Raw genomic sequence first — 14,223 nt, forward strand, 5'->3', positions numbered from 1 at the left:
TGTGTAAAAGAACACACTTAAGGCTTCGTTTAGAACTGTCTATGAAGAGACGCCATTCACTTGGTTGGTATTTTGAAAGACCCATTTTGAGAAGTAGGCCTTGCACATCCGAACAAAAAACAAGATCATTTTCCGAATTAAAAAATGGTAGCAAATCTTGCTCTCTTGTACGATAGAATGTCACTTTCGTACCTGACGCCAACAAGTTTTTTTCTTTTAATCTAGAAGCCAACAACTCTGCAGATTCTTTAGGTAGTTCGAGATCCCTTATTAAATCGTTTAATTCGACTTGGGTAAAAGGTTTTGGCTCTGAAGACGCTGTTTCTTCAATGTCACTATCGCTTGACGCGTTACTATCGGTTTCTTCACATGATGATTCACAGGTAAAACCAAACGTTGGAACAGGTACTTCCTCTGAATGTGGTAAAGGTCTTCTAGCCGATTGTAAGTCTGGATAAATCATTTTTTTAACGTTAACACCATGCAAATTGACACAGCAGAAGTAACAGTCATCGAAGTGATTTTTTGGTTCTCTCCATTGCATAGGCACCCCGAACCTCATACGGCTTCTTTTACCACTGACCCATTGTCTCAAGTGTTCATAGCACATTTTACAAACAATTTGCGGTATCCATGGCTTGTTTTTATCTTCAATTTGCGAGTTAAAGTACGAAAAATAGGCACTTTTTATAAAATCTGTAATAGGTTTCCTAAACTTTTTGACTGTATATTCCCCACAAATGTAACAAAACATATTTGGATCATTGACACAACTTCTACGCGATGAAGACATTGTATCAAAATCGATTTATTTATTGAAAGAGACAAATAAGACTTGAAACCGTGCTCACGAAAGTACTATTTACTGCAAAGTTAAAAAATAGAGGGTAGACAAAAAACTACACGTAGGAAAAAAAAAAAATATATTTTTAGTGTTGTCAATGCATACCTAATACAAAACCGTAAATGAGATCTCGGCACCAAAAATTTTTTTTTCTTTTGTTGACCTGTGTTATTATTTAACTAACTAAAGTAGATGAGTTCAGTCAATATGTACGGTAAAAGCATTCTCTATTATTTAAATTGTGAATCTGTGAAAGCATATTAAAATTCTCCGCAGTGCGAAAATGTTTTTTTTTTATTAAGTTCTCGAATACATCAGTTCTTGTATCTTTGTTTTTGAATATGGACTCATTAGCAAAAATGTTGAGGCTCATTTCTTTTGTCTGTAGTTCCTCTTTGCGGATATACTCTTTGTATGCCTTTGTTGATATTTTTTTATGGAGTTTTAATATGTCTTTTATATTAATAGGTATGTTTGCTTTAACAGCTCTCATTTTAAACATGGAAATGTTCTTTAAACATTAATGGGTAAAAACTCCCTTATGAAATGTTTTGCTAATTTAAGCCAATTTGTCCCTTTTGGGGTTGATAAATGTACTTGATGTTTTTTTACATGATTAAAGCTGTGAAATCACGAAGATGCTTCTTTTGACCTTAAATAATTTTGTAAAATGGACGAATGACCCATATAAAAAGTAATTTTTTAAGTGGAGTTACTTTTTTAAAATTTAATTATTATTCTCCTGTAGCTATGACCGGAATCTCGGGGGTGTCGTGTGCCAACTTAAGAGTTATTTTGTTAAATTGTTAATACTACAGTTCTTCAAGAGTTTCTTTATTCAGTGAAATTATATCAACTTGAAAAATTTCTTCTCTACCTATCTTTTAGGTTTATTGAACTGTAGATTTATTAAGGCAATATTTTCCTTTAGAAAAACTTCGCAAAGCTCAAGTCGAAATAAGTCCAATCGTAGCATTTAATCAATTACTTGATCGCACGTGACAACAGTCTTTGTCCCAATCCAAATTCATTTCGTCTAATCAAAGCAATTGATCGACATTAACAAAAACTCTAGTCTATTAATTTGTTTAATCTGCGTCCATTTCGTCATTCTGGCTTTTATTGTCCCACTACTGGGCACAGGCCTCCTCTCACACGGAGAAGGATTGAGCGTTAATCACCACGCTTGCTCAATGCGGGTTGATGATTTCAGACTTAAAATTAAAATTAAATTATTATTCTTTATTGCACACATAAATACATTTTGAAACACTGAAAACAGAGAGATATATTGTTAATCTTCGTCCATTTAAAATGTTTTATTTTATATTTCAGTTAATCAACAAGTTTGACGAGCTGCTTTTCACGAAGAATGACGAGAACTTTGTGGAGGCTTTCGCGATATTCTGCGGGATGGGCATACACAATACGCATATGTACGAGAAGGCTATCACTGCGATGGCGAAACAGAGTGTTACGTTAGACGTAAGTTGTTATCTATTCATTTTACTTCTTTGTAGATCATTAATTGGTAATGAGACAGCAGGTGTGGTAGTGGAAATTGTCAAAGGCGCCCACGACTTTCTGCATTGATAGATGGGGGTGATTTGTAGCTATAGCTACACCTTTAATTTATTTTTAGTTTTGGTTCACGTTTATTAACAGGAGCGATACGTGTATCATCATTTTTTTAAACGGCCTATCCTTAGTTTTTATCTGCCTAATTTTCAGTTTAACTACGATAGGCATATGAGAATACGGCATGGTGCGCCCCATTTCAGCTGGGTCGTGGCCTTTCATTCCGAGTAGCTTAATAGGATATAAGCCAAAGCGCTGCGAATAGATATAATTGTCCGTTATGCCATAATGAAACGCCTACATGTATTTGGCACTATTCCAAAACCCGACCTCCTCACTTACCGTATTATTATTATACATTCCCTAAATGTTATTGAAGCACCTCGAGTCCTAAATAAAGTGCCAACTTTGTAAATGTTTGTGATTCCACAAGGCTCGTTTAAGCTAAATGTGTTGTTTGTATGATTGCAGGTACTAAGTTACCACGCGTCCGCATCATTAGACGACGCTCAACGGCTACGGGTAAGTTCACAACACAAATGAGTGTGATGCAGTAATCTGTTTTACATATTCATGGAATAATAAACTTTATAGCGTACACATAGAGTTGAGAATAGTTTTTATTGGTTTGATAAAGACTGCAGGAGTGTTCGATGTGTGTGTCGAGTCGTATGTTCTAGCATGTTGTAGTTTAAGTTGGTGGTTCTGAAACGCCCTTAGCTTGTCATATAATAAGCAAACTCTCAAGTGTAATTAGGCGAATATGTTGATGTTAACAGGTTTGTTCACCAACTCGCGGAAAGTTGTTTCGTTGCCCCTAGGCGAGTAGGAAATGAGGATACTTGTAATTTCAACTAAAAATATACAGTAAAATAAAATAATTATCTAATTAAAATGGAGATTAAATTCTCCTTTGGCGATATAAAATTAAATCATAATTACAAGAAAAAGTCTTTATCAAAAAGAATAATTTGGAACACAATGTAATTCTCATTTCGAATTTGAAATCCAGTGAAAGAATTATGTGTTCTTAAAAAGTTTACGACGCTATTCCGTACATTAAACCATAGAGGATGTTTGCATAGCTAGAACCTCGTTATGGAACTCCGTCACATTGTTTTAGCCATTTTAATTCGTACCTGAACACTGAATGCGAGTTATTAAATTCCAAGCGACACGCACGTCGGGTATTTAATATTGCAGTGCAATATGCACGTAATTTACTTAATAAGTATTTATTGCGCGATTAATTTGCTTTATGGCTGAATGTTAATAATGCAGTGTTAATTAAGAAGCGTAGAAATGTTCTTACTCTGATTTTGTAGTTCTTTGATAGTTTAGTTTTCTTTTTGAAATTTTGCATAAATAATTTAGATGTTATAAATGCTGCGGAAAACAATTTTGCGGAAATTAACTGTACCTAATAAGCAGGTTAGGTTAGGACATGCGAATGGTGAAACTCAGTATCTAGTCAATAAAATAAGTCTGTTATCAAGTAAATAGTAAAAAATCTATTTTTATTTAAGTAACATTTGTTCAATTATTTTCGCAGACATTAAGGATACCATCATCAGCCCACTTCAGTCTCCACGAGCTCGCATTCGACGACATAGAAATGACTGACGACGACACGCTCCGGGCTTGTCTCCGCATGTTCTTAGACCTGGATTTTGTGGAGCGCTTCCACATAGACTATAGCGTGCTCTGCCGATGGCTGCTGAGCGTCAAGAAGAATTACCGCAATGTTACGTATCATAATTGGAGGCATGCCTTCAATGTGGCGCAGATGATGTTCGCTATTTTGACGGTGAGTTTTTTTTTTTTATAAGAAACATATACACCACTATTTTTTAATTAGTGCAAATACTTAGGGTCAATCCCCACTGAAAGAGCAGCGGCCGGCAGCGGCCGGCAGCGGCCGTAAATGCAAGTGATTGAGCGGGAGCGCGGCGGGCCGCGCGGCGCCGCGCTGGGCCGCGCCGCGCCGCGCTTTTACATTGTCCGTGCTCTTACGGCCGCTGCCGGTCGCTGCTCTTTCAGTGGGAATTGACCCTTAAAGGGCTTATTTAAACAGTTCTTAATATTATCTATGCAAAGTTTCAAAAACTAATATTCATAATCAGCAAAGTTATTAGCGATAAGTTATATCCAAAAATGTCACTCAATTCGTGGAAACATTGTACAGGTAATTCCAAGTCATTCATAGTAGTATTCATTAATCATATTCTGTCGCTGTCGCATTCGCGTGCTCTCTCTCGAACTTGCCCCCTTGATTCAATTATGAATTTACCAAATAAGACAAATTTTCCTGGACAATTTTGGGATTTCGTTTTTTTAGTTTTGATTACACAAATATGATCAGTAACGGGTACAGATAGAGCCCCATTTTTTTGTGTACTGATTAAAAAATAGTGCTGTATACTTTAGTGGTTAGAAATTTTGTATGTATGGATGAAAAACGAATGTTGATGTTTTGGAATAATAATGACGTATGATATAAACTAATATACCTACATAGGTCTTTAGTTATGTAACATTTATGAATGTACAATATGAATAGTCCTGAGAATGGGTTGGTTGTTGAATTCAATTTCAAGAATTGCTCAACATAATATCGATTTTGGTCTTGCAATAAGGGCTTTATTATGGCCTCTGTAAGTAACATGAAGGTGTTTCTGACCCAAACAGCAATCACTTTAAGCGCCAAAATTTATTTAGTTTCAGCTCTAATCCTCATTTTTATTACCTACGTATAAGAACTAAGCTAGGCTAGTTAATCTTTAGTAATATATGGCCTTGCTTCAGGAGACGCAGTGGTGGAAGATATTTGGCGAACTGGAGTGTCTGGCACTCATCATCGGCTGTCTCTGCCATGACCTTGATCACCGGGGGACCAATAATTCGTTTCAAATCAAGTAAGTTGACTTGAAAGTATGTAAAAGCCAAATGCTTCCATTTCTTTGTGTGTGTTTGTGTGAAAAACACACAAACACACACACACACACACACACACCTACAGCCACATCCATACACACACACATCCACAAACAAAAGAAATAGGTAACTACTGAAACCACACTAATTATGATTGTGCACTAGTAGCAGAACAAGTTGTGGTTTCCTAGTGGGTAAAGGACCAACCTCTCAAGTATGAGGGCGCGGGTTCGATCCCAGGTCGGGCAAGTACCAATGCAACTTTTCTAAGTTTGTATGTACTTTCTAAGTATAACTTATACACCATTGGCTGTGTTTCGGATGGCACGTTAAACTGTAGGTCCCGGCTGTCATTGAACATCCTTGGCAGTCGTTACGGGTAGTCAGAAGCCAGTAAGTCTGACACCAGTCTAACCAAGGGGTATCGGGTTGCCCGGGTAACTGGGTTGAGGAGGTCAGATAGGCAGTCGCTTCTTGTTAAGCACTGGTACTCAGCTGAATCCGGTTAGACTGGAAGCCGACCCCAACATGATTGGGAAAAGGCTCGGAAGAAGAAGACTAGTAGCAGAACACTGACTCCTAGGTCACAGGGTTTCCCTAGTTTGGGAGGCAGGGTTTTTCACTATACTTATGTTACCTTTAAACAACTGTATTGTATTTCCTTGTATACCTATTTCAAATCCTCCTATAGTTAAGATTTTTTATAATATGGCAACAAGATAAAATGTAAGAAAGGTTTTTATGTATCAATAGTTATTTTTTTTTTTTCTTGAAAATTGACTATTCAGCAACTTTACGTTAGTACTCAAAACAGAACACTACTGAGCACGCGCAAGGCGTCATGTGCGTCATGTGCCTAATTTATAAGAGTAGAATAATAAGAAGCACCAAAATTATAAAAATCTGACATAAAAAGTGACTTTCGGTGTCAAAATATTAGTTAGGATTTGAGGTTTTAAATGACTGGCTGGACCGTTCAATTATGGGTGATAGTGTAGTATAAAAATGTGATAGTGTAATCGGCAATTTATTATAATGGCGATGAAGCGCTTTCTTAAAAATTCTAAGTCATATCTTCCTTGAGGGAGATTTGAGATTGTTTGAATATTCAATAATAACAGTCAGAATTCTATTAATCTCATCCCACCTCGTTCCAGGGCATCATCACCACTCGCACAGCTGTACTCCACGTCCACGATGGAACACCACCACTTCGACCAGTGTCTCATGATCCTCAACTCGCCTGGAAACCAGATCCTGCTCAATCTGTCATCAGATGACTACGAGAAGGTCGTCAAAGTGCTCGAAGACGCTATCCTATCCACCGATTTGGCTGTGTATTTCAGGTAACTTTTTCTTGTTATATCTAACAAAAGATTCACCGAATTAAGAAACTCTTCCCTTTTGGGAAGTCGGTAAAAAAAGTTTATTAATTTTGTACCTAAAGGCAATATGTTATTTGTTAATTAATGCTGTTTTTGTATCTACTTACCAGTAACGGCTTTGAACCCGGTTCGATCAATATCTTTCAATCTTTGGATACAAAAGTGGCTTATAATTCAACTCATCATCTTATCAACCGCAGGATGATCATCTGTTTATTTTCAAAAGTACCGAATAGAAGCGGCTTTGTATTACTGTAGTCAAGATTTGGTCCTTCCCGCAAAATTTTTTGAATTTTGGCAATAAGGTCATATTGGGCGTAGAAAATCTTAAGAATTTCAACCTCCATCTGTTGTCAACTAAACTGAAATCTCTATATTTCCTTTATTAACATGCTTCTTTATATTTCCAGCAAACGCAAAGCATTCATCGAGCTCGTAAGCACGGAACGCCAAGTTACCCCCAATTGGGGTGAATGCGAAGACCGGCGCGGTCTTCTCCGAGCCATGCTGATGACCGCGTGTGACCTCGCCGCGATCACCAAGCCGTGGCCGGTGGAGCGAAGGGTGGCGGCTTTGGTAGCTGGTGAATTCTTCAGACAAGGAGACCTGGAGCGGCAGAACTTGAATTTGACACCTATTGTGAGTGTGGTAGAGTTGAAATTGCTGTGGAAGGTTTTGGAATAAGAATAGTTGCATTGTGGATTTATTTGATGTACCTTTAAATAGTGTAGAATATTCTATAAGTCAGAATTTCAAGCCTTTTGTATATCATTTGAATCTATTTTCTATTTACCTACTCCACCATAACAAGACTGCATTTGATATAAGTTTTATTTTTATATGAAATTTATGACTAATGTTGTGTATTCCAGGACATAATGAACCGGGATAAGGAAGATGAGCTCCCTGCGATGCAAGTCAAATTCATTGACACCATATGCCTGCCTATCTATGAGGTAACAAATTGTTTACCAGATCGTTACCATGGCGATCGATAATCTGCTTCTTTTTTATCTTAACCAACCCAATTAACCCTTTCACATGTTACATGCTAATTTATGTTTATCATCTTCCAGGCATTCGCAGTCCTGTCACCGGCATTACAGCCACTGCTGGACAGAGTGAAGAGCAACCGCGGCCACTGGATCGACCTCTCCAACAACGACAGCGGAGAGAAGTTCGACTACGGACTCGACAAGGAACCCGAGAGGAACGACAAGTCCAGCATCAGCTCACAGAACGTCGACGATACAGAGAACACGTACGAAGGAGACAGCAGTGGAGCCGTCAGCCTCTCCTCAGAAACAAACTCCAAATACGAAAACCTTGAAAATCCCGTCGTAGGACTGCTCTGCAATAACGTCCTCACGCTACGAGACCCCAACAAGTTCTGTCAACTCAATGACTATTAACTTATCCCGCTATAGACTATGACAATGTGATAAAGTGAATAAGCGGCTTGTTAGTGCTCCCACGTTTCAAAGGCCAATAGCGAAGCCAAATCGTCCATTTAGGATGTTAGGATTAGAATACTTTAAGTTTCTAAGTATCTAGCACAACTAACAAAAATTCACTAAGTTTTATTAATTGTGATTCGTAAGTTGTATTGCATTTTAGAAAATGAATTTATTTGTCATCGTGTCGTGTGTTCATTTGTTTATATTTCACATCATTATTTTCCTATTGGTCTGCTTGGAATGTCGGACGGTCACGTGAATACATTATAATGCAGTTCGCGCGAGTTTCTACTGACAGCTGTGTGATATTCGTTTAGTAAATAGATGATTTAGTCGAATTTGAAATTTATCTAAACGCATGGCGTAATTATTCGATAAGTTGTCATGACCATCGCCGCACTATTTTTATACACTTCATTATGTAGCTTTACATTTTTAAGTACCTATAAGAGAAAAATTTACAAGTAGGTATGTTATGTTTTTAATTTACCTCATTCGTCTATTCCTACTACGTATTACATGAAGTTGTTTCGTGTGTGTCGATAGTTTTGGTATCATTTAAGATACAGTTTACAGCTAATGAAATATTCAATTTCTCATAGAAACAAAAATATTTCGACCCTTTTTAAATAATCTAATCCCCTCTAACCGCAGTAAGTGTAACAAAACAGGGCCTAACTGTCGTGACGTAGTCGTATGACCAAAATACCAAAAACTTTTATGTAGTTGTTGTACTAAAATCTTATTGTTTTCTGTTATTCGGATTTATCATTAATTCTTTCATAACTGTGTATTTCATTATGGAAAATTTTAAATTATTATAAATTCTATTATTAAAAATGTTTGATTATATGAATTGAGTGTGTGTGTGGAAATATTATGGTATACACTTGCGACATTTCGTGTGTATAAGACGTCAACTAGTTATTTCCAGTCGCACAACGTAATTTTTGTAAATAATTAATCAATGTTATAAATACTGTAATACTAACATGTTGTAATTTTGGTAAGTACTTATTATAAATTCGGGTTTTCTCTAATTATTACTACATGGATAATTTTTGTTCTATATCTGCTTATAGGAACTGTGGCCTCGCATTATTTTTCAAGACAGTTATGGCACCCGCTGATGATCCATTCCAATGTAATTTTCGATTAAAAATAGATTTTTTTCATCAACTTTGTTTGTGTTGTCCGCTAAGTTTTTATAGCGAAAGTGTCAATTATATCTGAAATTAAATTTATCATTCTAAATAACGTGCAAACGTTATTGGAACGATAGTTTAAAATCTGTAAACTTTGTTACACATGTTTTATTAAACTGCAATATTTTGCACTTTTCTTATAAAATGTACATTCGCTAGTAGTTGTTCTTCTAGTATTTTATTCAATTTGACTCTTAACGATCATGTCTTAATTTGAATGCGTTTTTGTACTTTATAAATGTTTTTAAAATATTGCAAATTAATAAATAATAACATTCTAACGTACAAAGTTAAGATTTAAACAACTTTCCCCTCTATGTATGCTTTATATTTGGAAGCAAAACAATTTCGAGTTGTTACTTCACATTTTGGACTTCTTCATACATAATTATGACCAAATCCTCCATAAAGAAAGTTAAAGAAATATATTTTGTAATTGGAATAATTCTCTCTATAAGCATTAGATATTTACATGAAAAAAATCTCAAATTAATTGTGGTAATAAAACTATGTACAACATTAATTTTAAGATTGCTGTAAGTATTATTAGAAAGTAATTAGAAAAATAATAATTGTAATTCACTAAATGACGAGTTGTATGGTGTGTGAATAATTGTGGAGGTTGTTTTGTTCCAAACAAAAATGTTATTTATTTATGATTAAACAAATTTTGAAATAAGTGATGTTTTTAATTTCTAAAAGTTAAGGAAATCGGCACGCAGATGATACATACCCATTCGAGGCGACTGTACAAATGGCCAGAACAGAAAATCATGTTTTGATAGTACACTGGGTAGGTACTTTTTTATACTATACTAAATGTGGGAATACATAGGGCAGTTCATAGAGTGTACATAAGGAAATACATAGGGGAGTTCATAGAGTGTACAGAAAGAAATACATCGGGGAATTCATAGTGTACATAAGGAAATACATAGGGGAGTTCATAGAGTGTACATAAGGAAATACATAGGGAAGTTCATAGAGTGTACATAAGGGAATACATAGGGGAGTTCACAGAGCGTACATAAGGAAATAATAGAGGGAGTACATGGAGTGTACATAAGGAAATACATAGGGGAGTTCATAGAGTGTATATAAGGAAATACATAGGGGAGTACATGGAGTGTACATAGGGAAATACATAGGGGAATACATAGAGTGTACATAAGGAAATACATAGGGGAGTTCATAGAGTGTACATAAGGAAATACATAGGAGAGTTCATAGAGTGTACATAAGGAAATACAAAGGGGAGTTCATAGAGTGTACATAAGGAAATACATAGGGGAGTTCATAGAGTGTATATAAGGAAATACATAGGGGAGTACATGGAGTGTACTTAAGGAAATACATAGGGGAGTTCATAGAGTGCACATAAGGAAATACATAGGGGAGTTCATAGAGTGTACATAAGGAAATACAAAGGGGAGTTCATAGAGTGTACATAAGGAAATACAAAGGGGAGTTCATAGACTGTACTACATAAGGAAATACATAGGCGAGTTCAAAGAGTGAAGATAAGGAAATAATAGCGGGAATACATGAAGTGTACATATATGTATAGCTTATGGCCTTTCTCGATAAATGGGCTATCTAACACTGAAATAATTTTTCACATCGGACCGCGCGAATCTCAGGAACTACTTTCCTGAGATTCGCGCGTTCAAACAAACAAACAATCAAACAAACTTCAGCTTTATAATATTAGTATAGATAAGTACAGAAATGTTTTCTCATAAGTGTAGTTTTTGCTGTGTGAAGACGATGTCTGTCCTTGCCTCGTCTGTTTCGTATTACGGTATCGGACAATTGTGGAAATAGAGCTATCTGTATTTTTTTACGTTAAACATTGCCGAATACTTATGTGTTGAGTGTTATAAATAACTGTGTTATCGTAAATAACTTTAATGTCAGGTGATACTAGGGTTGCCACCTTTTTTTTTGTCAGATAAAGTGCATTGGTAATAATAGCTAAGAAAAAAAAAGTACACAGTATAAAAATAAAGTACAATTTATTTTTATTTATTGTTTTGTTTAAAAACATATTTTTTATTGCTTTTTGGGGTTTTTATCAAATTAGTATCTTTACTGAACAATTGTGACAATGACAATAACACTGACTCAACTCAACTCAAAATCGTTTATTCAAATTAGGCTGATAAATCAGCACTTTTCGAACGTCAAAAACAAAAGACAGCCCCCAAAAACGCCCGCCCTTCACCACTTCCTATGTGTTTTTGCTGGGAAGAAGAAGTGGCGCAACAAACTCCCCAGCAACACATGTCTGTCTGTAAGGTTTGAAGAACCAGAATGTATACAAAACAAGTCAAAAAGTCATAAAAATATCATTATCACATGATAACTATTATATAAAATTAAAAAAAGGAAAAAAAAAAAAAAAACAAACTGAACACAAGTAGGCTAGCACACAGATTTACACCTATAAAGACTAAGTACTCAAGCATTTCTTACTGACATTGTAGACTATTAAAAAAGAGTATTTTCGTGTACTTTATTATTTTCATAAAGTATAAAGTACAAGTACTTGAAATAAAGAAAGAAAGAAAGAAAGAAACATTTATTTATCGGAATATGGGTACAAATCAGTTGTTAGGTGTAGTTATAAGTTCTAACCATACTCTGCCATGATCAGGCGTACAAATTTTTATTGTTAACACAAAGTGTTTAACTTAAATCTACTCTAACAAGGTGCATAACTATACTCGCTGCTTATACAATTATTATATCACAGTTTTGTCGTTTAAATACTCTTTCACACTATAATAACATTTATATAACGTACAATACGTAAAGTACAATACTTTATAATAAAGTACGGATGGCAACCCTAGTTGATACTGTGGTCCTTTGTGGAAAATGTAGGTACAATATTAGTTGTAATTTTATAACTAAAGAACGGTTTCAACTCTCCAAACCGAAAATTTTGGCTTTGTTCGGTCCTGTGCTAGATGACGGTTTATGTGAGGTTTGAACAAAATCGGTCGAGCAGATCTTCATTGTATCAAATTTTTTGAAACAAAATTGTGGACCTAGCTAACATCATCATCACCATCATCAATACCTAGCGAAGCACGTACCGTGGGCCACTAGTTTTCTATATAGAGGCTATCAAAACGTCAAACATATCCATCAGATAGTACCTAATTGCTAAATCGGCCCACTATGTAATAGATCAGTAAATGTACGATTATAAATTATACATATTATTCCGATTCGATACATATTTAATTACTATTCATCTGAAAGGCAGTCCCTAAATTTTGACTCCCGTTTTTCAAAATGTAAACTTTTTGGCAACATCAAACTTTTTCAGCAAAGAAAAAAAGTAAAACAGCTTTGACATTATACTAACAATTTTCGTGAACCACTTACTTCCATTAATCAAAATAAGTTTTTTTAACTACAAACGAAATTGCATTCTAAATGCCTAAAGACTTTTCCAACCCAGCGGTGATAATACTCCTTAAGGAGGCATACGATAGAGAAAAACGGTTGCGCGCAAAATGGATATCCAAAAATCGAGAAAAATTAGAAAAAGCGATCACACTGAACAGAGAGCCAACAAATTACTTCGAGGAAGATGTTGCCAAACAAAATATGATCGGAGTTCTGCCCTCGATCACTCTTGGCCACATAGCTGCAGGTGAAAACCGCAAAAAGACACCACTTCGCGACGCAAGGACAATACCAGCCGCTGAAAGCATACGCCACGAACATTCAATCATCAATATGGGGCTTGGCTCTGCTTCTAAGGATCCTAGACTGGCTCGACCCGACACTGACTTCAAGCTCGACCCTATAATGAGGCCGGTAGATGCTAAGCTGAAGAAACTATTAATGAAACCACGTCCTACGTTTGGGAGGGAAGTTTACTTGAAGGAGCGAACCAAAGAAGGTCCAGGGAACAAGTATTATTTTCCCGAATGTACCAGTTGGGATCACGGGTGGCGTTTAGAAGAAAGTGGTTTACTGGAGAGGGCCACGTATGGAAGAATTTGGCAACTGAATCGATCCCTGCGCAGTCGTGTTGGGCCACAGCCTGACCCAGAGCATTATTATCCACCTTCCGTGCCCTGCTATGCAAAATGCGGATCTAATATATTGTAAATGAATAAAAATCATAATATTTCACAGTAGGTGCTCAGCATGTAGTTATAATGTTTAGTGCGCTTTAGATATTCGCAAGTTTTTACCTTAGTGTTAATTTCTAGGATAATTTTACCTTAATGTTTAGAATTAGTTATTGCATATTATATTTTCTAGGTTTTAGTAAACTGGTACTCAGTAAAAATATAATGTTTCATTAATTGTTAATAAATATTTTTTAATTATGAATGGTATTTTTATTGCCTTACGGCGCTGAGAGGAATACTTTAATTGAATACTCCGCGATATAACATGGATAGTTTCAAAAGAGAAAGAGCTGGTTGCTAAATGGCAGATTTAAAAGAGAGTATATAGCAAGTGTAGGACAGGCACACATTCATCTAATCACTAAGAATAATATATGTTACTTCTGACACGCGAATATTCCTTCTCCAGAAAGTTTATCATTTTTAAGCACTACATCCACGACGGGAGGGGTTTTAACCATTGTTTAAATAAAATAACTTTTACGGATTTTATGGTAGACCTAAGGATATAGTGAACTCATTCTGCGTGAATCGGATGGTCAATAATAATTAACAAAATGTAGTTTAGCTGTTTGTAACTATAATATCAAGACGACCAACACTTTAGTCTGCTCGCGACCATGGATACAGTAAAGGATCCAAAACGTCGTGACTACCTAAATA

At 35.8% G+C, this 14,223-nt stretch overlaps 2 protein-coding genes across 10 annotated transcripts in view; both read left to right on the forward strand.

The window, feature by feature from the left end:
• LOC124638940 (dual 3',5'-cyclic-AMP and -GMP phosphodiesterase 11) overlaps positions 1-10,082 on the forward strand; it is a 201,683-nt gene extending 191,601 nt beyond the window's left edge. For 8 of the 9 annotated variants that reach the window (XM_047176110.1, XM_047176113.1, XM_047176115.1 and 5 more), the window contains 8 exons: positions 2,180-2,329; positions 2,894-2,944; positions 3,975-4,229; positions 5,228-5,337; positions 6,514-6,702; positions 7,152-7,380; positions 7,614-7,697; positions 7,818-10,082. In XM_047176110.1, the coding sequence (XP_047032066.1) occupies positions 2,180-2,329; positions 2,894-2,944; positions 3,975-4,229; positions 5,228-5,337; positions 6,514-6,702; positions 7,152-7,380; positions 7,614-7,697; positions 7,818-8,153 (1,404 nt within the window). In that variant the 3' untranslated portion in view covers positions 8,154-10,082. The remainder of the gene's footprint in view (positions 1-2,179; positions 2,330-2,893; positions 2,945-3,974; positions 4,230-5,227; positions 5,338-6,513; positions 6,703-7,151; positions 7,381-7,613; positions 7,698-7,817) is intronic. The other variant, XM_047176108.1, reaches the window with a different exon arrangement.
• A 1,800-nt stretch (positions 10,083-11,882) lies between these two features.
• LOC124638900 lies at positions 11,883-13,714 on the forward strand. Its single transcript, XM_047176045.1, has one exon. The coding sequence runs from the start codon at positions 12,851-12,853 to the stop codon at positions 13,532-13,534; it is 684 nt and encodes a 227-aa protein (XP_047032001.1). The 5' UTR covers positions 11,883-12,850; the 3' UTR covers positions 13,535-13,714.
• Positions 13,715-14,223: the final 509 nt, after the last annotated feature.

This window comes from Helicoverpa zea, chromosome 18, assembly GCF_022581195.2.
Source record: "Helicoverpa zea isolate HzStark_Cry1AcR chromosome 18, ilHelZeax1.1, whole genome shotgun sequence".
NCBI classification, from domain to species: Eukaryota; Metazoa; Arthropoda; class Insecta; order Lepidoptera; family Noctuidae; genus Helicoverpa; species Helicoverpa zea.

Bases quoted from the DNA above. Each gene is read 5' to 3' on its own strand.
- LOC124638900 (XM_047176045.1), top strand. From the start codon at position 12,851: ATGCCTAAAGACTTTTCCAACCCAGCGGTGATAATACTCCTTAAGGAG.